The sequence below is a fragment of the Coptis chinensis genome, chromosome 9, assembly GCF_015680905.1.
Source record: "Coptis chinensis isolate HL-2020 chromosome 9, ASM1568090v1, whole genome shotgun sequence".
Lineage (NCBI taxonomy): Eukaryota > Viridiplantae > Streptophyta > Magnoliopsida > Ranunculales > Ranunculaceae > Coptis > Coptis chinensis.
This window is the reverse complement of record NC_141464.1, coordinates 35,696,192-35,719,088: the sequence shown is the minus strand read 5'-3', so window position 1 is coordinate 35,719,088 and position 22,897 is coordinate 35,696,192. Positions and strand designations below refer to the sequence as shown.

The 22,897-nt window shown below is 43.3% G+C and overlaps 2 protein-coding genes across 3 annotated transcripts; one reads left to right on the top strand and one right to left on the bottom strand.

Annotated features, from left to right (window-relative positions):
* Positions 1 to 611: 611 nt before the first annotated feature.
* On the top strand, positions 612 to 2,332 carry LOC147475750 (polyubiquitin 11-like). 2 transcript variants are annotated; one of them, XM_086584989.1, is made up of 2 exons: positions 612 to 827; positions 1,165 to 2,332. In XM_086584989.1, exon 2 carries the CDS (start codon positions 1,466 to 1,468, stop codon positions 2,081 to 2,083), a length of 618 nt encoding a protein of 205 aa, XP_086441115.1. In that variant the 5' UTR covers positions 612 to 827; positions 1,165 to 1,465; the 3' UTR covers positions 2,084 to 2,332. The 2 variants fall into 2 exon arrangements, with proteins under 2 accessions (XP_086441115.1, XP_086441116.1); XM_086584990.1 differs by having other exon boundaries at positions 673 to 823.
* An 18,880-nt stretch (positions 2,333 to 21,212) lies between these two features.
* Positions 21,213 to 21,902, bottom strand: LOC147475749 (uncharacterized). The gene has a single exon (XM_086585520.1). It carries the CDS (start codon positions 21,900 to 21,902, stop codon positions 21,213 to 21,215), a length of 690 nt encoding a protein of 229 aa, XP_086441646.1.
* Between the last annotated feature and the right edge of the window lie 995 nt (positions 21,903 to 22,897).

The window sequence follows — 22,897 nt, the reverse complement described above, 5'->3', positions numbered from 1 at the left end:
TATTACCATTAACTTAGTAGCCTTCAACGGTGGCGAAATTGGTTTGTTTTTGCAATTCATTCGAATTAATATACAACAAAAGTAAAGAGACTATGCGAAGATTTTAAGTGGCTCTTGTTTTCCTAGAGCCGAGAATCATCCCTTTCTACAATCTACATACAACGTACCCCCTCTCCTATGCCACCTCAATCTTCCATCTCATACTGCCTCCACCTCATGATCCCGAAGCCATCCAGGGCCGGCTCAACCCCCTAGTAAAATAGGCAGCTGTTTAGAGCCTGCAGCCCAAGGGGCCCCAATATAATTCAGCCCAATGGTTTTTTTTCAGCCCACTATCGTTTTTCAAGCCCTTATTTAAAGGTTAGATAACGTACATTTGAATCTATGAAATAACGTTAGATAACCATTTGTTTTCCTCACCTTCTCCAACGTTTCTCTCGGGTTCTCTAACCAAAAAAATTTCTCGCATCTGTTGACATTTGAACTTTGCATAGGGCCCCTAATTGTCTTGAGCCGCCCCTGAAGCCACCTCATGCTCATGTGTTCCACTAGCTGTTAGGATTAGTAAAAGTGTTAGCCCAACAACCCAAACTTTATGAAAGAGCCCATATGTACTCGTCAAGGCAAACGGGTAAGCTACTTCGTAGAAGAATCAGGATGCTACTAGAATGCTAGACCCCTAAATCCGCATGGGAGTCGGTCGCGTAATTGTACGTCAACACCGACGTCAGAACTCCAACCAAAAGCCCTATATAAATACAAGGATGCCCATTCTCATACCATCACACCGAAAAAAAAAAGAATACCTCTTCTTATCTCTCAAGTAGGTACAAATCCAATCTTGTCTATATTTCAATCAATTATGTAAATTTTGGTTTTCAAAGCCTTCAAAATTTGGGTTAGGTTTTTCGAGGTCGCTTATTGTTTGGGTCTTTGGCATATTCATTAATATGCATGAACATAATTGTTCAATCTGACTTTAGAACATCAACTGTTGGATTTTTTTTTATTGCCTTTTTTGTGTTCACTTGTAAAAGTTTATTGACATGTACTTGAATGTTGTTTATCTTTTCCGATTTCTCAGGCTTTCTTGATTCTATTTTGTTGAAGAACCGTTTATTTGTATAAGAGGTCCTAATGTTTTGATATATTCTCTAATTGCAGATGCAGATCTTTGTAAAAACTCTTACTGGAAAGACCATCACCCTTGAGGTTGAAAGCTCGGACACTATTGACAACGTCAAGGCCAAGATACAGGACAAGGAGGGCATCCCTCCGGATCAGCAGAGATTGATTTTTGCTGGGAAGCAGTTAGAGGATGGACGAACCCTTGCTGACTATAATATTCAAAAGGAGTCCACTCTTCACTTGGTTTTAAGATTGAGGGGAGGCATGCAGATTTTTGTTAAAACCCTGACTGGCAAGACCATCACCCTTGAGGTCGAGAGCTCCGATACAATCGACAATGTCAAGGCTAAGATCCTGGACAAGGAGGGGGCATCCACCAGATCAGCAGAGATTGATTTTTGCTGGAAAGCAGCTGGAGGAGGGCAGAACCCTTGCTGACTATAATATTCAAAAGGAGTCCACTCTTCACTTGGTTTTAAGATTGAGGGGAGGCATGCAAATCTTTGTTAAAACCCTGACTGGCAAGACTATCACCCTTGAGGTTGAAAGCTCCGATACCATCGACAACGTCAAGGCCAAGATCCAGGACAAGGAGGGCATTCCACCTGATCAGCAACGTTTGATCTTCGCTGGAAAGCAGCTAGAGGATGGCAGGACTCTTTCAGACTATAATATCCAGAAAGAGTCAACTCTTCACCTTGTGCTCCGATTGAGGGGAGGAATGCAGATTTTTGTTAAGACCTTGACTGGCAAAACCATCACCTTGGAAGTCGAGAGCTCTGACATTATTGACAACGTCAAAGCCAAAATTCAGGATAAGGAGGGGATTCCTCCTGACCAACAGAGGTTGATCTTTGCTGGTAAGCAGCTGGAGGATGGCAGGACTCTTGCAGACTATAATATCCAGAAAGAGTCGACTCTCCACCTTGTGCTCCGACTCCGTGGTGGTTTCTGATTAGTCCTTGTGTGACCGGTAGCTTTCGGCTTAAGCGGTTGGTCTCTTCATTTCTTTTGGTGGTCGAGTATATTGTTTATGCACTGTATTTTGTGATGTCATCAGAGTATCAGGACTAGAGTGGAATCGTGGCATGTCAATACTGCTGTTATAGGGCCAACCTTTTTTTCTCACTACAGAACTCATATACTGTCAGTTTTGGGTATAAAATGCATTAATTATTTTCTTACTACATAAATTATCATTTTTTTATATGAACTCCACTAAAACGAACTCCAAATGAATTCCACCACTTAACTGTCAGTTTTTTTGGGGAGATGTTTTTCCAAAATGCATCCTAAAAAAATTTCATTTGAAGATTTTCCTCACAAAAATCATTTAAAAGTTATCATTTTTATCCAACGCAATTTTTTATTCTATTTTTTGACTTGATTTTTGTGGGGTGTTCTGAGATTATTTAGTCCTTTTTTTTTTAAATGGTTATTTTTTATGAGTGGACCTTTTGGAGTTTATAAAGAAGTTGAATAACCATCCCCATCATTTTTGCAATATTCTATCTTGATTCTGTTAGTTAGTTTTTTTTTTTTTTTTTTTTTTAAAAATGGTTATGGGGTTAAGGCAGACCTGTGTTTATTGAACGTTGAACCTTACAAAGCCTCCCTAAGAGTTAGATCATTAGTAAAGCTTTACAAAATCAACAAGCAACAAGCTTGACAAAGATGAGATTACTCACTAGCTACACATATCACAATGGGTCCTCGATCAAGAATGAAGTGATAGCAATGCTATCTCATTCTCTTATTTTTTGGTCATTAATTGCTTCACTATCTTTGGATGATCCTTCCTAAGATGAGTCTGCGCTTTCTCTTAGTCACAGAAGAAACCCTCACAAGCACAACACACATAAGTGAGCCCTAGAATGTCATTCAAAAACTCTTTGGTGTAGTCATCAAGATTCTTCATCCTTTTGTTTTAACTATTGACTTTACATTTTTCATCATTGCAAGAGTGGGCTCTATTTCTCCCGAAAAACACTCTTGTATTCTTTTGCTTCTTTTTGGATTCACAACACTCCATTCGCTTTGATCCTTAGACTAGGTTGTATACCCTGATGTACTCTTAGGAACATGATCTACAAATAATTCGTGTTCGGGTTCAAGGAGGTCATCTTCTAATTCTCCTTCGCTCACATTAGCTAACTCCAAAGTGTTCATCTCTTGAGTCCCAACTGCCAAGACATTTATAGGGTCTTTCTCATATGATACTACCCTACCAGTTGAGCCTCCTCTGTTAGAAGCACCCATACTAACAGTTAGGCCACCTCTAGATGATGTTCCACCTTTAGTAGCATAGCCACCTCTAAAACTTCCTTTTGCAGAAGTGCCACATTTTACATCACTGTGATGTTGATGTTGACAGTTGATTTGTGTAGGTGTACTTAATTCCTCCTCTTGTTCTTCTTGCTCAATCATTTGGAAGGGATTTACATTCTGCACAATTGGCTTACTAGGTTGCTCTGTAGCTGGAGATATAGAAATTACATCGGAGTCTTGAGCTGCAGTGTTATTTTCCACCACATTAATGACTTTAGTTACTTCAGTTGGTACATTCATTGTTTGCTCTTTCTGTTTGTCACTAGTCTCTTTCACTGCCCATACAGTTTTAGTGTTTGATGTACAACTGACTGCTTTGTACCCAAACTTTTTACAAGTTGAGCAGGCAATGGGAATCCATGGATATTCAAGGTCTATGTCCATCTCCTTTTCAATCATCTTGATCTTAACTGATTTCTTGTACTCATGATCAACTGGAACCTCAACACAAAACTTTGCAAAGTTAAGCCTTTGCCTTAGCTTAGTGGCCTGGTTCATACACATAGGGTTTCCTATTAGACTAGCTACATAGTCGAGTCCATCATCTGTCCATAGTTGTTTGGGTACGTTCATCAGTTTTACCCAAATTGGTAGTGTTTTAATAGAAGATTTATGAGCTTCCGCCTCCAGTGTCCACTACCGAATGACAAAAAGCTTCCTAGTGATATGGATTGGGTCTACTTCTAAGATTTGCCACATGTCTTCCACTAAACTAAACTTGAAGTAAAATAAATCTTTGTCAGTAGAGATGGAGTACTTGTTGGTGTTATCCCTCACATGAAGAAGAAGGAAAAAATAGGTACTGTTCATGTGAATATGTCAGAGCACGCGTGCGCTCAATTTGGTCGTGCCCAAGGCGCGCCTGTACCCTTGCCGTGAAAAAGAAGATAGTTTTTTTTCAACCTCTTACGAAACATGTCTACTGGAGTTTGGGAAACTGGAAATATAAGAGGGCGCGCGCGCGCTCAAATTGGTCTTGCCAAGAGCATGTTCGCGCTCATGCCTAAACATGCTAGGTTCTGATTTTTCTACAGCAAACATGAAATTTTGCAGACGCGCCGAAATTTTAGATTACCATAAAAACAAAAGTTAGGTTTTGGAAAACCAAGTCTTGAATAGAAACCCAATTTTGTGAGCAACCAAAATTGAGAGGAAACCCTTGCAAAGAAAAAAGCTTGTAATGAGATAAGAGAGATCTAGTAAGTTTGGAGAGACTTGAGAGGAGTGATTGTAATATACCTTCCCACACTTATAAAAGGATTTGCTCTTGTAGAAGTAGGCATCATTGGCCGAACCACGTTACGTCTTGTGTTGTGGTATGTTTTACTTTCTTTGCTTTATTATTACTTGTTTGTGATAGTTGTTGATTGCTTAGGAAGGTTGGGTTGGTTATTGGTTGTAGTGAAAGAATTAGATTTTTTTATTAGAATAGTAAATTGTCCAAGTGCAAGCTATCTTAGTGTGGGGATCAATTGGTATCGTTTTCCCTAACAAGTGGTATCAGAGTCTTGGTTAGATTAATCACAAAGGTGGTTATCCAAATCTTACTCGGAAGGTGTTTGATAAAATTCCTGAGAGGAGGTTTGAGTTGAAATAGCTTGTTAAGATGGATCATTCTATAAACACTCACATAACTAGTCTAAGTAAAGATAACTACACTATTTGAAAAGTCAAGATAGAAGACTTGTTCTATTGCAAGGACTTGGCATAACCCATTGAGAATGGAGGAGTAAAACCAGATGCAATAGCCGCGGAGTGGAGCAAGCTTGACAGAAAAGCTATTGGGTACATTCAACAGTGGATTGACGACAATGTCTTCCACCATGTATCCCAAGAGACTATTGCTTTTGTCTTGTGGAAGAAACTCGAAGACCTCTATAAGAGAAAGTCGGCCAGAAACAAGGTACTACTCATTAAGAAGTTTGCTAACACGAAGTACAAAAAAGGTTCCTGAATGTCTGAGCATCTTAATGAAGTACATAATACCATCAATCAATTGCATTTGATGAAGATTGACATGGGTGATGAAGTTGAGGCTTTGTTACTATTGAACTCTCTACCCGACAGTTGGGAGACTTTAGCAGTTTTTCTTGGCGGAGTCGCTAAGGATGGAATCATTTCCATGGAGATGGCAACCGGGGCATTGTTGAATGAGGAGACAAGAAGGGTTCACAAAGCAGCTCCTCTCACTCAGAGATCCTTGTCACAGAGAAGCGGGGGAGAGGTAAGAGTAGAAAACCATCTCATTCTAGAGGTGATGACAGAAGCAAATCTAGGGGTGAAGTTAGAACTCCTAAGGTAGAGAGACAATGTTACTATTGTGCCACCAAGGGTCACTTCAGGTATGAGTGTAGAACACTGAAGAGGGATGAGAAGAATAACTGTGTACATGAAGACATGGTAATGAGGAACGGAAGCACAGGTCGAGATACTACCGCACTAGTAGACGATGGTCCAGTGGGAATTATGTCAGATTGTGGTGAGTGCTATGTTAGTACCTCATGCTAGGATACAGAGTGGGTGGTAGATATAGGAGCATCCTATCACGTCACACCGCACATGAGTTTCTTCACTACCTACAAATGTGGTGAATTTGGTGAAGTGAATATGGGTAACAGTGGCGTCTATAAGATTATAGGCATTGGGGATGTTCATGTAGAAACCAATATTGGCTACACCTTGACACTCAAGGATGTAAGACATGTCCCTGACATTCAGCTAAACCTAATTTTCGCTGGGAAGTTAGATGATGATGGCTTTCAAAACTCGTTTGGTAACGGGGTATGGAAACTGAGCAGAGGTTCCATTATAGTAGCCAAAGGAAAGAAGAGTTGCTCACTTTACAAGACATAAGCTAGTTTGTGTAAAGCAGAGTTGAATACGACACAAGAAGAAGCTTCCTCCGAACTATGACATAAGAGATTGTGTCATATGGGAGAAAAAGGCATGGAAGTTTTCACCAAGCAAAAGGCCTTGCCAAACATCAAATGTACGCATTTAAATAGATGTACTCATTGTTTGGTTGGAAAGCAACACAGAGTGTCTTTCTAAAGATTCGCCTCTCACATAAAGGAGAATGTCCTTGAGCTAGTACACACAACTTTATGTGGTCCTATGAAAGTGAAGTCCCATAAGGGAGCTTTGTAGTTCTTGACTTTCATTGATTATGCATCAAGAAAGATATAAGCATATAGTCTGAAAACCAAGGATGAAATACTTGGCGTGTTCAAGATTTTCCATAGCAGTGGTGGAAAGAGAGACATGAAAGCCTTTAAAGTGTATTCTCTCAAATAATGGGGAGAGTACATTGGGCCATTTGAAGAGTAGTATTGCAAGAGCCATGAGATTCGTCATGAGCAAACCGTTCCCAAGACACCGCAGCACAATGGTATTATCGAGAGGATGAACCGTACCATTGTAGAGAGGATGAGATGCATGTTGTCTCACTCTAAGTTAATTACTAAGGAGTTACTAGGTAGAAGCAATGCACACAGCCGTACATGTGATCAACCTATCGTCTTCGAAGTCTCTGAATATTGATTATCTAGAGAGAGTATGGTCAGGCAGAGATATTGATATATTATGGATACTTGAAGGTATTTGGGTGCAGAGCATTTGTTCATATTCCCAAGGATGAGAGATCCAAGCTTGATGACAAAGCCCAACAATTCATTTTTCTGGGTTATGAGGATGAGAAGTTTGGCTACAAACTTTATGATCCGATCAACAAGAAGGTAATCTGAAGTCGAGATGTTGTGTTCTTGGAAGACCAAACAATAGTAGACTTTGAGAATGGTGAGAAGCTAGAAGCTTTCAGTGATGATCTTGTTGATTTAGAATCAGAAGTTCCTACTGTAGAACGTGCATAAGGCATTGAGAATGTAGAGAACTATGGGTTTGAAGCTCATGATGATAATCCTATTGCTCATGATGGGATAGAACCTATTGATATAGAAGATGTAGATGAAGTGCATGAGCCACCACCTGAGCAAGTAGAAGTGCATCCTCCTGAGCCACAAGAAGATGTACGTGGTAAGGAGATCCGAGAGAGAAAGACAAGCTTTAACCAGGTATCCACCACATACGTATATTTTACTATATGATGGTGGAGAACCTATGTACTATCAAAAGGCTCTTTAAGGTACAGACAAGGAGAAGTGGTTGAAGGTCATGCAAGATGAGATGGGTTCTTTGCATTAAAATCACACTTACGACTTAGTTGAGAAACTGAAAGGAAGAAAAGTTCTCAAGAATAAGTGGATCTTCAAAGTCAAGCATGAGGAGAATAATCCACATCCCAGGCACAAAACTTGCTTTGTTGTGAAGGGATTCGGTCAAAGGAAATGTATTAACTTTGATGAAATTTTATCTCCTGTAGTTAAGATAACTTTTATTAGGGTGGTATTGGGTTTGACCACAAGTATGAACCTAGAGGTTGAGCAACTAGATTTCAAGACAACTTTTCTTCATGGAGATCTTGAGAAAGATGTCTACATGGACCAGCCAAAGGGGTTTGAGGTCAAAGGCAAGGAGCACCTGGTATGCAAGCTAAAAAAGAGTTTGTATGGGTTGAAGCAGGCACCGAGACAGTGGTACATGAAGTTTGAGTACTTTATGGTGAAGCATGTCTACATGAAGTCCACTTCTAATCATTGTGTGTTTTTTCAAAAAATTTCAGATGGGGATTTCATAGTGCTCTTGTTGTATGTGGATGATATGTTGATATTTGGCCAAAACATCAACAAGATATCCAAGCTGAAGAAAGACTTGAGTCAGTCCTTTGAGATGAAGGATTTGGGTTAAGCAAAGAAGATACTTGATATGCAGATCATTCATGACAGAAAGAGTGGGAAGTTGTGGCTTTCTCAAGAAAGCTACATTAAAAAGGTGTTGAAGAGATTCAACATGGATCAAGTGAAGCCAGTCAGTTGTTCGTTTGGTGGCCAATTCCGCATGACTAAATATATGTGTCCAAAGGATGAGCACGAGCAGAGTCAAATGTAACAGATTTCTTATGCATCCGCAGTGGGCAGCTTGATGTACGCAATGGTGTGTAAGCCGATTTCTGTCAAATCTGGGTAAGGAGCATTGGGAAGGTGTTAAGTGGATATTGAGATATCTCAAAGGCACTTTCAAAGCGTGTATGTGTTATGGTGGGAGTAAGACCTTATTTGAAGGCTACACAGATGCAGACATGGTAGGTGATGTTGACTTGATGGAGTCCACTTCCGGTTATCTATTTATTTTTGCAGGGGGAGCAGTTTCTTGGCAATCCAAGTTGCAAAAATGTGTTGTCCTTTCCACTACAGAAGCCAGTATATTGCAGCCACTGAGTGTTGCAAAGAGATATTATGGATGAGGAAGTTCTTCGATGAACTATGGCTAAAACAGAAACAATTTGTAGTTCTATGTGATAGTCAGAGCGCCATCCATTTGAGCAAGAATTTGAGTTTTCATTCTAGATCCAAGCACATACATGTGTGTTATCATTAAATTAGAGAAGTTCTTGAAAAGAGAAGCAATTGTGCATTGAGAAGATCCATACCGATAAGAACGGGTCGGATATGATGACCAAAGTTTTACTGAAAGGTAAGTTTGATGTTTGTTGTGCTACTGCCGGAATAGTAGCACACTCCTCCTGTTGATTTGGGAATGCATAGAGGTATCCCCCCTCATGCCTCGGGAGGGGAAGATTGTTGGTGTTATTCCTCACATGAGGAAGCATGAAAAAAGAGTTACTATTCGTGTGAAGAAGTCAGAGCGTGCGCGCGTTCAGTTTGGTCGTGCCCAAGGCGCGCCTACACCTTTGCCGTGAAAAAGAAGATAGTTGTTTTTTAGCCTCTCACGAAACATGTCTACTAGAGTTTGGGAAATTGGAAATATAAGAGGGCGCACGCACTCAGATTGGCCTTGCCAAGAGCACACCAGTGCTCATGCCTAAACATGTCAGGTTCTGATTTTTCTACAGTAAACACGAAATTTTGCAGACGCGCCGAAATTTTAGATTACTATAAAAACAAAAGTTTGGTTTTGGAAAACCAAGTCTTGAATAGAAACCCAATCTTGTGAGCAACCAAAATTGAGAGAAAACCCTTGCAAAGAGAAAAGCTTGTAAAGAGATAAGAGAGATCTAGTAAGTTTGGAGAGACTTGAGAGGAGTAATTGTATTAATCTTCCTTCCCACAGTTATAAAATGATTTGCTCTTGTAGAAGTAGGCATCATTGGCCGAACCACGTTACATCTTATGTTGTGGTATGCTTTACTTTCTTTGCTTTATTATTATTTGTTTGTGATAGTTGTTTATTGCTTAGGAAGGTTGGGTTAGTTGTTGGTTGTAGTGAAAGAATTAGATTTTGTCCAAGTGCAAGCTATCTTAGTGTGGGGATCGATTGGTATCGTTTTCCCCAACAATACCCATCTTTGAGTTTCCAGTTTTTTTGCACGAAATCGCGCATTAGTGGGTAAGGCAGCCTCCTTTCGAAGAAGAACCCCACTACATAGTTGCTCCACTCATTTATACCCTTGTTGATAAGCTCAGATGGGATTGTTGCAACACCGTCAACTATGTTGACATTGACCTTCTTTAGTGCAACAGAGTTGTTAGAACGACTTGTTTAAAGATAGAGCTCCATGAAGAATTAGCATCAGTAGTACTAACTTGAGCTGAAGGAGAGGCCAAGTTAGCATCTTGAGGAGTAACATTACAAGCAATAGTCAGAGATGTTGTTGGTAAGGGGGGAAATCATTGACCGAAGCTAGTGGGTTTTCCATAGTGGTAGAGCATAGATCAATTCTTAAAGAAAAGAGATCTTCAAAAAAAGCCTGGTCAGAGAAGTAGAAGTTGTCAGTCAATGGTGGTCAAGCTTGGGAAGTTTGCCTAAAAACTGGAGTTTTTTTTTTAGGAACTCTTATAGCCTATGATAGAATATTACTAGAAATGGAAAGGGTATAAGGTTTCTCTCAGTACGACTAGGGAAGGCCACACCATGTTGCGGACCTTCTCGTTAGTTTGCTGAACATTGGATGGTGCATATTGCTCATGGCCAGATGATCGTCAGGGTACCACAGAGTTTGAAAGATGTCATTTTCCTTTTTTTCTTCAAAAAAGACCTTGTTGTATCTTAATCACTGTTACACTCCCTACTCCTCTATATCTCACTATCTCACTATCTCACTCACTTCTCTATCCTCTCTAGGTCTCGCCTCCCTAGGATCCACCAAAAAGCCCCTTCTTCTTCTCTCTCACTGTTCTTTTTATACCCCTTCCCCTTTTATCGTAGACGTCCACCTGTTTTCTCATCCTTCGCTCACCCTTCTTCCACGTGTAAGGTTTAGGCCGCCCCCCTACGATACCACGACATGATACGGTACTCCCGTGTTCTCTGGCTATCGTGCTTCGAGCCCATATCCCGTGAATGATCCTCTACTCCCTGGCTTCTCTTACAGTAGTTCGATTTGGGCCCACAGTACCTCTGACCCCTTATGTCCCAGACCCTACCACCACAGATGCCCCTTCTCGACTCTGCGGCCTCGAATGGGTCCAGGGTTGAGAACCCACTTCCATTATCTACTTGGTCACCCCCTCTCTCTCTTTTGATGTCCCATTAGTACACGCGTGCGCTTCAGAGTACTCATCACACACGTCTTTTCTGCACCTCTTCCTGTTCTAGGCCTCCACGCGTCACCCCTCTATTGGGCCACCTGCTGTCCTTTCGATTTCTGCACTTGGCGAATTACCCTATTATCCTCGTGCTATTTAAAATCCCGTTTTTTTCTTCTCCATCACTTTCTTCATTTCATTCCTCTCCAGTTATGCTTCTCTCTCTCTCTAGCAGCTCCTCCCCTTCCCACTCACTCCGATCCCCTTGACCCTTTGGTGTTTGCTCCGGTCGGACTCTTATACGTTGGGATTCCGATTCAGGTTTGTTTTTCTCTGTTTTTCTCCTCTTTGTCTTAGTGATTTGCTTTACCTTTTTTTCTTCCTTTGCATAGTAACTGTTGGTATCTTCCCCTTTCTTCAAATCTGTTCATCTTCCCCTCTTGATGTCGACAACGACCTCTTAGAACTCCTCCTCCTCCCAATCTACTGAGGTGGCCTCTCCACCTCCTGTGGTCGCTATTGCGGCCCCGTCCACATCTGGACGATTCATCCCTCCATTGCCGCCGCCGTCTCAATATCGTAGACCTAATTTGGGTGTGATTAGGGCTGCCTACGGAATCCCAGCTGACATCATTATAGACCACATGCCCTCTGTCACCCACTACCCACATCTAGTTCCCCTCTGGCCAGGGTTCCTTGTAGTCTCTGTAGGCCAGATTGTCGCCGGACTGTGGCTTCCACTCACCTTATTAGATGTCGAGGTGTGTAATCATTTCAACATCCCTCCCTGCCAAGGCATCGACAATTTTTGAGGGTGATGTATGCCGCGAACTACTACAACAGATCCAGTGATCCCAAATTGACATACCGCGATATTATCTCCCAATATTTCATAAAGACAAGCACCAAGGATGTTAGTGTGGGGTATCAATCCTTTTTTGTCCGCCCTAAAAAGAAATCTTTTGTACTCCACGTCACCACCTCTGATAAACAGTGGCAGCACTATCTGCTGTACGTATCCGGGAATTTCTTGCCCGCAGACCTCCCCACCGGGTTGACACTTAACCATCTTGCCTTCCAATCCAATGGTGAGTTTCACTATAGCTTCCATCTCTTCTTACATTTAATATGCACTACTAACATTCTCTTGGTTGTACTTCCTCGCAGGTTGGCGGCCTGATTCCAAATCGCGGATATACTCTGGAACTATCTATCCAGTTTTTGAAAGGCTCAGCGGTCTCGGTCCAGCGCAAGCCGACCTTTTGAACCTCCATCCAACCACTAGCTCCCTTATGTTAGAGGCTCCATCACTTCACAACTTCTTAGGCTTTTCCACTCCCTTTTACTGTCCTCCTCCCCCCAAAGAAAGAAAACCACGGGCCTCGCTTCCTCCCAAAAAGCGTTCTAGACATCATACTTCCCACCGCCTCCCCCTTTGCGATTCCTCTCTCTCCTTCACTACCCGTGCCTCCAGTGAGGCCCTTTCACCCTTAGCTCCAGAGAACCCTCCCTCCTACAAGTCCATCTCTAACTGGGAAGATCAGTATACATCTCCCCTCTCTCCTTCCTCCGACATGGACCTCACTAAAATGAAGCTGTTTGACAGTGAAAATGACGAAGTAATGGAAGTCTCCCCCACCGCGGTGGTCACTCCCGCTGATGGGCCGCCTAATAAGCGACCGAGGACCACAGTGTCCAAGGAACTGGCTCCCATAGTCCGGGCCGTTGAACAAGAGGCCCCTTCTGAGCTCGCTCGCAGGCCATGAAAAGAGACAGCCATCCCTCGGCGCCACTCCATGAAAACTTTTAGGGTGTGCCCGTATTCCTTGGCTCTCGAAAATCTTGCCATGGCTTCCTCTCTTTTCTACGGTTCCCATTTGCCGAAAGACATGGCCTACGCAAAAGGAGGAACCTTTGAGCAGTGCCGGACCTCCCTATACACTAACTAGGAGAAGGTATTTTTTTATTCTTATCTCTGCCCTTGTTCTCTCGCATTTCCCTTATGACTTACTATCTTTCTTGCTCTCAGGTGAGTCTTGATATTTCTTATATGGTTCGCGGTTTCTTCAGTGCCGGACCAAGGTGGAGACATTGGAGAAGGAATGCCACGACCCTGATGGCTTAAAAGCCACTTGTGCCCGCCTCCAACTGGAGCTCGAAGCCGCGGACCTAGCCAAGACCCGGGCCCAGGATGAGCTAAAGACCGCGGAAACCAACCATCAACTATATATGGATACGGTCAATGAGCGCTTGAGTCATCAGCATACAACACTTCTCCAGCAGCACCAGGAAAGTACGGTGGCCCTTCTAGATCAGCACAAAGCAGACATGGCCACCCTTAAAATCTATTTCAGGGCACTAGCGGATAAGAGGGTGGCCAAGAAGATACAGGAAGAGCACGCGCGGCTTCTTAAGGAGGGATGCCTCCTTCCTAGAAAGCCGCCCACCCCCACTGAGGACTCTGTTGAGGAGCACACTGAAGGCGCTGCTAGAGCCGAGGCGCGGACTGAAGTGGATGAACACTTTGAAGATGCCGCTACCACCACTACTGACACGCCTGCTGCGGACACCCCCTCTCTGGAAACCCCCTCAGACACACTCTAAACTTGTTATCCTGACGTACTTTTGAATCTTGAAGAAGCTTTATCCCCTGTTGGCTGTTGAAAGACTCATGTAATTCACACTCTAATTTTCCTCTTTACTTGAGGAGTTTTTTGATATTTTGTATGTCATTGTTGTTGATATGTAGTTGACACTATGGATGTTTCTACTTATACACTATGTTTTAGTTATGTCTCTTACTGCCTCCGTTCTTGTGTGACCACATATTTGACCCCATTTGTAATCTATTCGTTCTTGCTTCCCCAACTATCTTTTCTTCCCCAGACAATCCACTAGGCCCACTCTCTTGGTTAGTGAACCTGCTCGGGGCAACTTACCTTTCCCCCCAAGTTTGATTCGGACTTACTGTCCGCAAAAGGCACGCCTCCCCCCGCTGTATCTCTGAGGCCGATGAAGCTGTTGGGGGCAATTCACCTTGCCCCTAAGTTTGATTCATACGTGATGTCTGCAAAGGCCCCCCCCCCCCCCCTCCTGTTGTCTCTCTGAGGCTGATGAGCCTGTTGGGGGCATTTCACCTTGCCCCTAAACTTGATTTGGTCGTGATGTCCGCAAAGGGCTCCTCCCCCTCCGCTGTCTCTCTGAGGCTGATGAGCCTGTTGGGGGCATTTCACCTTGCCCCTAGGCTTGATTCGAACGTGCTGTCCGTGAAGGGCTCCTGCCCCCCGCTGTCTCTTTGAGGTCGATGAGCCTGTTGGGGGCAATTCACCTTGCCCCTAAGTTTGATTCGGACGTGATGTCTGCAAAGGGCTACCCCCCACTGTCTCTTTGAGGCTGATGAGCCTGTTGGGGGCAATTGCCCCTAAGTTTTGATTTGCCTTTATTAATTTGCCATGCCCATTTCTCAAAAGTGTCATTGTATTATATATGTACAGATGGCTTAAGTCTCTTGCCCCAGACTGGAGGTACATTTAAACATAAAAGTTTTTCAACATCCTGACATTCCAAGGTCTCTCTATCAGCTTCCCTTCCATGGTCCGTAGTTTGTATGTGTCGGACCCTTCGACATCCACCACCGTGTATGGTTCTTCCCAATTCGGTCCCAGCTTTTCGTCATTTACCTTCTTGGTGTTTGGAGTCACTCTGCAGAGCACGAAGTCTCCCACTTGAAAATGTCGCGGCTTCAATCTCTTGTTATATTACCTTTGAAGGCGTCTGTGATACTCCTCTAGTCTGACACGCGCGGTGTCCCTCCTCTCCTCAGCCAAGTTCAAGTCTCTAGCCAGTATGCCCCAGTTCAAACCCCTTTAACAGCCTTAGTGCGTGTTGTGGATGCCACCATCTTCGACGGGATCACTACCTCTATGCCATATGCTAACGAGAAAGGAGTCTCTCTAGTGGAGGTTCGCGACGTAGTACGGTAAGCCCAGAGCATGTAACGCCCGTATTTAAAATACGTAATTATTTATTAATTAATTAAATTATTTATTTAAAAATCGGCTGGATTGGATTTGGGATATGTGGGCCTGGTTTTTGGGCCCGAGTCTGTGTTGGGCTTGGGTTTCGAACCCAAGTATATAAACACATTGTTCTAAATAATAGGGTTTTTAAAATAATAAAATATTAAAAATGGAGGCAGAGCTAGAAGCTTGTTTGCTGGAGGGTGGAGCGCGACGATTCGGACTAGGAGGATTCGTCGAGCTGTTCATAAAGGTGAGTAGTTACATTTTTTTTTTTTTTTTTATATCGAAACTAGAGTTTTACGCGTGAACAAAAACCTTTACTGCCGATTTTCGACCAGTTTTCTACTTATGTGTTTTCTGTCGATACCTTTTAGTTTTATTGAAAACTGTGGGAATCCGTAATTAAACTGTGGAGGCTTATCGGGTTGTTACTGGCGGCTAAAGCCCCACAGTAATGAATCCTCCTCTGTCCGATATGCATTACTGTGATACTGTGGGTATGGATATATTGTTATGAACTGTTTTGGTTGGTTGTCGGGGTAGAATCGGCGGTGGCTATTGATGGTGGGTGGAAGGTGGCTGCCGATTGGGTTGTGTGTTGTGGTTGGACGAAATACGGTGGTCGGGCTATCGGTTTGAGTACTGATTGGACGAGGCTGTTAGAGCTTGGAGGCGTTAATGGCGCCGGTGATTGGGCTGTTTTGGTTTAATTGGTTGTGGTGTTTTGTTGGTGATGGGTTGGTTAATTTAGGTTTGGGGGTAGTGTGAGTGTGGGGATGTATATGGTGCTGTCGAGTGGAGCTTGAGAAGCCATTAATGGTGGCCGAAATTTGTGTCCAGATCTAGTTTTGGGTGAGGTTTGGATTGAATAATTTGGGATCTTCATTTTCATTAATGTTGTTTGGGTTGTTATGGGGATCAAAACCGCGGGGTTGTATTGGGTGGTCGTGTGGAGGAATTGGTGGTGACCGATTTTGGTGGTGGCTGTTGGAGAAGATGACACTGTTCATCTTAGTTGGGCCTTGGGCCTTGGTTTTGTTTTGGGCCGGCTATTTTGTTTGGTTGGGCCGGTTTGGTTTGTTTTGATTGGGCCCGATTATGTTCTAAATTGTTGGGCAGTTCTAACATTTGCATTTGTGGACCAGTTCAATTTAAAGTTTTGGGGCCGAATACAATTATGTTTTGGGCTAGTTCAGTATAAGTTTTTGGGCCAATTTCTAATATTGCTTGGGGCTAGTCCATAGGACTTAATATAGATCCCAATTGGGTCAGGTGGAATAAATAAGTTGGTTTTATACTTTCGGGTTCTAAGGTTTAGGCTTGGCCAGTTGGGTCCGAACCATTACCTTAGTCATGAGCCCATGAGCCATACACTTTGACCTTAGCCATGAACCATGGCTATGACCCTGAACCTGTTGAACCTAGAAATGGCAGTCTGACTTTGATCATGATAGTTTGACTTTGACTTTTGACTTTGACCATGATGTGTTGACTTTGACCATGACGTGTTGACTGTGGAATGTTGACTTTTTCCAGTTTTTTTCACATGTTTAAGAATATGGACAAATATAATAATAAAATATTGTCAAACATTATATAACGTTGTTTGTCATTATCTAATTAAGATTTGACGTGAGTAGTGTGTAAAACATATATATATTGGGCTTTGATTGTGGACTGTGGATTGTTTAATTGTGCTACATTTTATGTTGTAAATTGTATGGACAAATCAAATGTTAAAATACTGTGGAAGCTTGTATAAATTTGGTGGTCATTATCTAATTAAGATTTGACGTTGGTATTGTGACATTATATAATATGTTGGGATATATATATTAAATGCAATAGTTTTGGAGAAATAAATGTATAAACACTCCAGTACTTTATATGTGAGATGCTACTATGAGATAGTATAGTATGTGTGGATATTTTTCCCACGGGATTATAGCTTAGTGCAATAATATATTGACACGTGAAAGAATGAAAGTGGTTATGAGATATTTCTACATATTGTGGCTTAGTGCAATAAGGTAATTGACCTGCACGTGATATAGTGGAATTACTATGAGTCATTAATGTATGACACCTGAATAAATTACGTAACGAAAATCCTAGAACCTAGCTACCACAACTCATGTGATTTGGCCCTTCCGGGCGTTCGAATCTGAATGGCCTTCGGGAGTATGTGATATGATTGACCCTTCCGGCATTTCGCTTAATTTGAATGGCCTTCGGGCGTAAGTAATGTGATTGGCCCTCCCGGCGTTCAAGAAAAGCCGAATGGCCCTCCGGCGTAGCGAATAGTGGCTTGATTATTCCGCTTTGCAAATAGAACGAGACGCCAGCGATATTTTATGCCGAATAGTGGCATTACTTATATAATGGCTTCCGTGTGAGGATTTACCTGGTGTGCGGTATCCCGCTCAGGGTGGTTACGCACGGAGTGGTTCATTATGTAAGGGGAGGCATGTGGATGTACATGTTCGGCGTTGGGTAGCGATTGTGGTAGCCAGGGAAACTAGGTAAGACATAGATACGACGTGATTTTAGGGACACGCAAAGCAAACCTTAACTAATATAATTATGGTAATATATTGGTAAATGATATATCTCTAGATAGATGATTGTATATGTTTGGCTGGTTAGTAGTTTAGTTAGAACCTAAGGCGCATCGTGGAGGAACTAAATGCCTTTTATTATGAGTATGGTATGTTGTATTAGTTGTTGGAAGTTAAGGCGCCTCAGTGGAGGAACTACCAGCCTAGATTATTGTACTTAAGGATGTTGTATTAGTCGTGGAAAGTTAAGGCACCTCGATGGAGGAACTAACTGCCTTATGGATTGTGTATGTATATGTATAAGAATATGTTGTGTTTTAGAGCTACTCACACCAGCATTTTTATAATGCTGACCCGATTTGCATGTTTGCTTATCGGGTGTGTTCATTAAAAGAACACAGTTGATAAGTCTTGACAGGTTTAGTGTTGAAGAAGATTGGTTGCTGCTCGTGGTTTGCGTTAGCGTCGCATTTCAAGATAGGCTTTGTTTTCCTTTGAGATGATAAGATTTTCAGTTGAGATAAGGTTATTTGCATTTTCATTTGTAAATTTTTGTAATGAAGAGGACTTTGGTTTAAGTCGGAAATTTTTATTGGTTTTAAATTATCCGCATATTTAAATTGTTTATGGGTTTTTGGGAGTTGAGAGTGCGTCACACCTCGGAGATCGAAGAGTCGGGAACAAATAATGTTTTTCCGAATTCTGTCGAAATTCGGGGTGTGACAGAGCACATGACTCAATTCCTTAGCCCACGCTCATTTTCGATCTTCTAACTTTCTATTGAGATTGTTCATTATGGTCTTGTTAGATGATTCTCCCTGTCCATTTCCCTTTGGATTGTAGGGAGCTAAGAATCCCTGTTTCACATTATAAGCCTATAAGAACTCTTTCACTTTTGACCCCGTGAACTGCATTCCGTTGTCCGCGATAATGAAATGTGGTAATCCAAACCTGCATATGATGTTTTCCCATAAAAACTTAATCACTTGCTCATCTTTCACCTGCTACAAAGCCACAACCTTTATCCATTTGGTAAAATCATCTATAGCGGCTAGCATGAACCTCCTCTTACCGAGGGCCATTGGCAGCAGCCCCACAATATCCAGGGCCCATATGGCGAATGGCCACGGACTGGATACACTGTGCAACGGCTCTGCTGGTGCAAATATTAACTGCGAAAACCTCTAACATTTTCCACATTTTTTAGCAAACTCCACCGCATCCCTTTATTTATGAGGCCAAAAGTAACCCTGAGTCAACAGCCGGTGTGTTGTTGTTCTTCCCGCTGAATGGCTCCTACAATCTTCCGCATGCAATTCCACCAATATTCTTGCGCCAGGTTCGGCCCTAGGCACCTCAACAACGGTCAATCGAAATTCTTTCGGTACATCTCCCCTTCTACCAGAATGTATCTTCGCGAAGTCTGTTCCAACCTTCTCCTTTCTTTCTTATTGATCACCTCTCCTCCAGACAGAAAATGCCTAATAGGGTCCATCCATCCTCCTACCCCTTCTGCGGTCTGACATACTTCGTCCACCCTCTCGATACTCGGTTTCTCCAACCTCCTTACTCTTATGGTTCTCTCTTCAGACTCTGGTATTGCGGCCGCGACATAAGCCAGGGCGTCCACATGTCTGTTCTCCCCTCGACCTAAATGTATGAATCTAACTTTTTTGAACTTCGCCGCTCTACGGTGTACAATCTCCAAGTACCTTGACATTCGCACACATCTAGCAACAAATCCCCTATTTACCTGACACACCACCAAGTTTGAATCTGAATACACCATTAACTCGTCCACCCTGAAATCCTCTACCATTCCTAATCCCGCTATCACTGCCTCATATTCTTACTGGTTATTGGTGGCTGCGACCAACTTCATAGACAACTCTATCCTGTCATTATCTGGAGTAACCACCACGACACCTATTCCGCTGCATGTATTTGTGGCAGAGCCATCAGCGAACACTCTCCATCCATTCCTCTTATCCCAAGGATCTAACATGTATGCCTCCCCCTCATGTTCAGGCTCCATGACCATCTCCTCCCCCTATGTAGGATCCTCTACGGGGAACTCTGCCAAAAACACCACCACTGCCTGTGCTTTTTCTACAGTCCTTATCTGATATTGAACTTCATAAGAACTTAGCATCAACGCCCATTTGAGCATTCTTCTGGACTTCTCTATTTTCAGCGCTTGCTTGAGGGGCAGGTTTGTCACCACCACTACCGAATATGCTTCAAAGTAAGGTTTCAACTTTAATTCTGAAAATATAAGTGCCAGAGCGTACTTCTCCATTCTACTGTATCAGGTCCCATCCAGTAGGGTTTTACTCTGGAAGTACACTGGCTTTTCAACCTTATCTACCACCCGGACGAGGACTGAACTCACCACGTACTCTGTAACCCCCAGGTATAAGTACAACCTCTCCCCCTATTCTGGCCGCGATAGTAAAGACGCTTTGCCCAAATAACTCTTAAGTTCTTGAAACGCTTCCTCGCATTCGGCCGTCCAAACGAAGTCTGGCATACTCTTTAATAGCCGATACAGTGGCCTACATTTGTCGGATGACTTAGAAATGAACCTGTTTAAGGCCGCGACATTTCCTGATAGCCACTGTACTTCTTTAATATCATGAGGCGACCACATCTCTATCAGTGCTCTAATTTGCTCGGGATTGGCTTCTATTCCTCGGTGGGCCACAATGTATCCCAGAAACTTCCCCGTGGTCACCCCAAATGTGCACTTCTCTGGGTTGAGCTTTAAATTGTGTGCCCGCAGTATGCTAAATGTCTCCCTCAGACCCTCCAGGTGTTCCTCCTTCGACATGCTCATCTCCACCATGTCATCTATATATATTTCGATTCCCTTTCGGATCTTGTTTTTGAACATTTTCTCTCCCAACCGCTGAAAAGTGGCCCCGACATTCTTCAAACCGAATGGCATCCTCGTATAACAATATGTACCCCCTTCCACTATGAAGGACGTCTTCTCCTGATCCGGTCCATACATCGCGACCTGGTTATACCCCATCGACGCTTCCATGAATGAGAAGATTTTGAATCCCTCCGTTCGGTCCACTAGCTCATCTACTCATGGCATAAGATAACTGTCCTTCGGGCACTCTGAGTTGACATCTGTGAAATCGACGCACATATGCACTTTCCCATTCTTTTTTAGTACCGCGACTATGTTGGACAACCAGTCTGTGAACTCCACCTCCCGTATTATGCCCGCTCCTTTTAACAACCTCCTTGTGAATTCCCTCTGCATACTTCGGTCTATTGCTCCGCATCTTCTGTCTCACAGGTTTGACGTCTTCCCTCATGTGCAATCGGTGACATGTGAAACCTAGGTCTAATCCAGTGATATCCTTAATAGTCCAAGAAAAGACATCCTTATTCTCTGAGAGGAACTGTATCAGCTTGCTCTTCCACTCTTCAGGCAAACTAGACCCTATTGATGTAAACCTCTCTTCCTCCCACGTCCCCAAATTCACTATCTCAATCTCATCAAGAGTCTTTGGTACCGCCGACAACTCCGCCTCCCCTTCCGCAGAGGCACACTGTAATTGTTATGCCTGCCTCTTCCTAGGCTTCGATGTCTCCCCTTCATCCCCTCGGATCAACCTCTTCACTATCCCCTGATGACTATTCCTCGCCATCACCTGATCGCCGCAGACCTCATGCATCCCTGTTGGGGTGGGAAATCGGATCACCTGGTAATACATGGATGGTACCGCCTTCATCTCATGTATCCACCGCATCCCTAGAATGACATTGTATTGTGAATTGGCGTCCACCACCTTGAATCGAGAGAACACTGTCACTGGTCCCGTGGTCATAGGAAGCAGGAGTTCTCCCAAAGGTTCAGTCATACTCCCATTGAATCCGTACAAATTTGTTTGCGATGGTCTCAACTGCTTCCTATCGATCTTCATCTCCTCCATTGTTCCTCCGAACAACAAATCCACGGCGCTGCCATAGTCAATCAGTACCATTTTTGCCATGTAATTACCCATTGCCACCGTGATTACTAATGCATCCTCGTGCGAGGAGTCGACAACCTTCAAGTCCGCGTCATTAAACACTATGCTTCCTCTTCCCGTCGCGGACCACAGTGCTGGCCGCGAGTATCCTAATGCTTCATTGACTTGCTGGATGCTAGCAGTGCGTCTTATCCTATCTCGGTGGGCATTGTGACTCAAGATCTCCCCAATGAAAATGACGTTGATGGTCCCCAATATCTTCCCTTGGTTTGGCATCTGCTCCTCTTTCCCTTTCCCCTTGGTAATTAAACTCCTTCAGTAACCCCTTCCCAATCATCCTTTGCACTAACCACTTAAGCGCATAGCATTCATTCGTCTCATAGTTTTGTACCTGATGGTATGCACAATACAATTTACCCGGTATTTCGTTTGGTTTGTTTCGCAGCTCTTCGTAGTGCCCTGCAAATTCTAAATCAGCGGCAATAGTTCACTCAGTGGCCGGTCCAGCGGTGTCTGCTCCATTTCTTGATAAGATTTTCGCTCCCTATTTTCCCTTTTGACTTCGTTTCTCCCCCTTTCAGGATGCGAAGAGTAGCCCCAATATCCATTGCTTCCCCTGTCCGATGCCTGGTATCTTCCACGTTCCTTGCTTCGCTCTAATGACAACACGGCCTTCCCCGGCCTCCTCATATCTTTCTACATAGTGTCCTCATACCTTATATACTTTTCCATCCTCGGGTATAAGTCTTGTAATGTCGCGATCTCGTTCTTGGCCACGGACTCATGTACCTGGGTTCACGGGCATAACCCCCTCTCAAATGCAATCACCGTGGTTCTCTCGTCCAAGTTTTCCGCTTTCAGCATCTCTGCCTTGAATCTGCATAAGAGATCTCTCATTGACTCCGCAGCTATATGTTTTACATTGAACAGAGCCGCGATATCTACTACATACCCGTCTTTTCTGGTGTATGAAATGGTCCATGAAAGCTTGCTCTAACTCTTGAAAGTTGTTTATACTCTTCGACGGCAACCGCTAATACTAGTCAGAAGCTCACCCCTTCAAGCTGGCAGGGAACATCATGCACCGCAGTCCGTCACACCGGGGTTCCTGCCACAAAGGCATCTGTTACCGAAAGTGGTGGATGTGGTCCGCCGAATCTCCTTTTCCGTCATATCTCTCAAATCTGGGCTAGTTGAACCGCTTTGGAACCTCAGACTTCCAAATTGCATCAGCCAATGGGTTGCGGTTCAGCCCCGCCACCACCCGGTTC

Excerpts from the sequence above, each read along its gene's own strand:
- LOC147475750 (XM_086584989.1), top strand. The coding sequence starts at position 1,466 with ATGTCAAGGCTAAGATCCTGGACAAGGAGGGGGCATCCACCAGATCAG.
- LOC147475749 (XM_086585520.1), bottom strand. The coding sequence starts at position 21,902 with ATGCCAAACCAAGGGAAGATATTGGGGACCATCAACGTCATTTTCATT.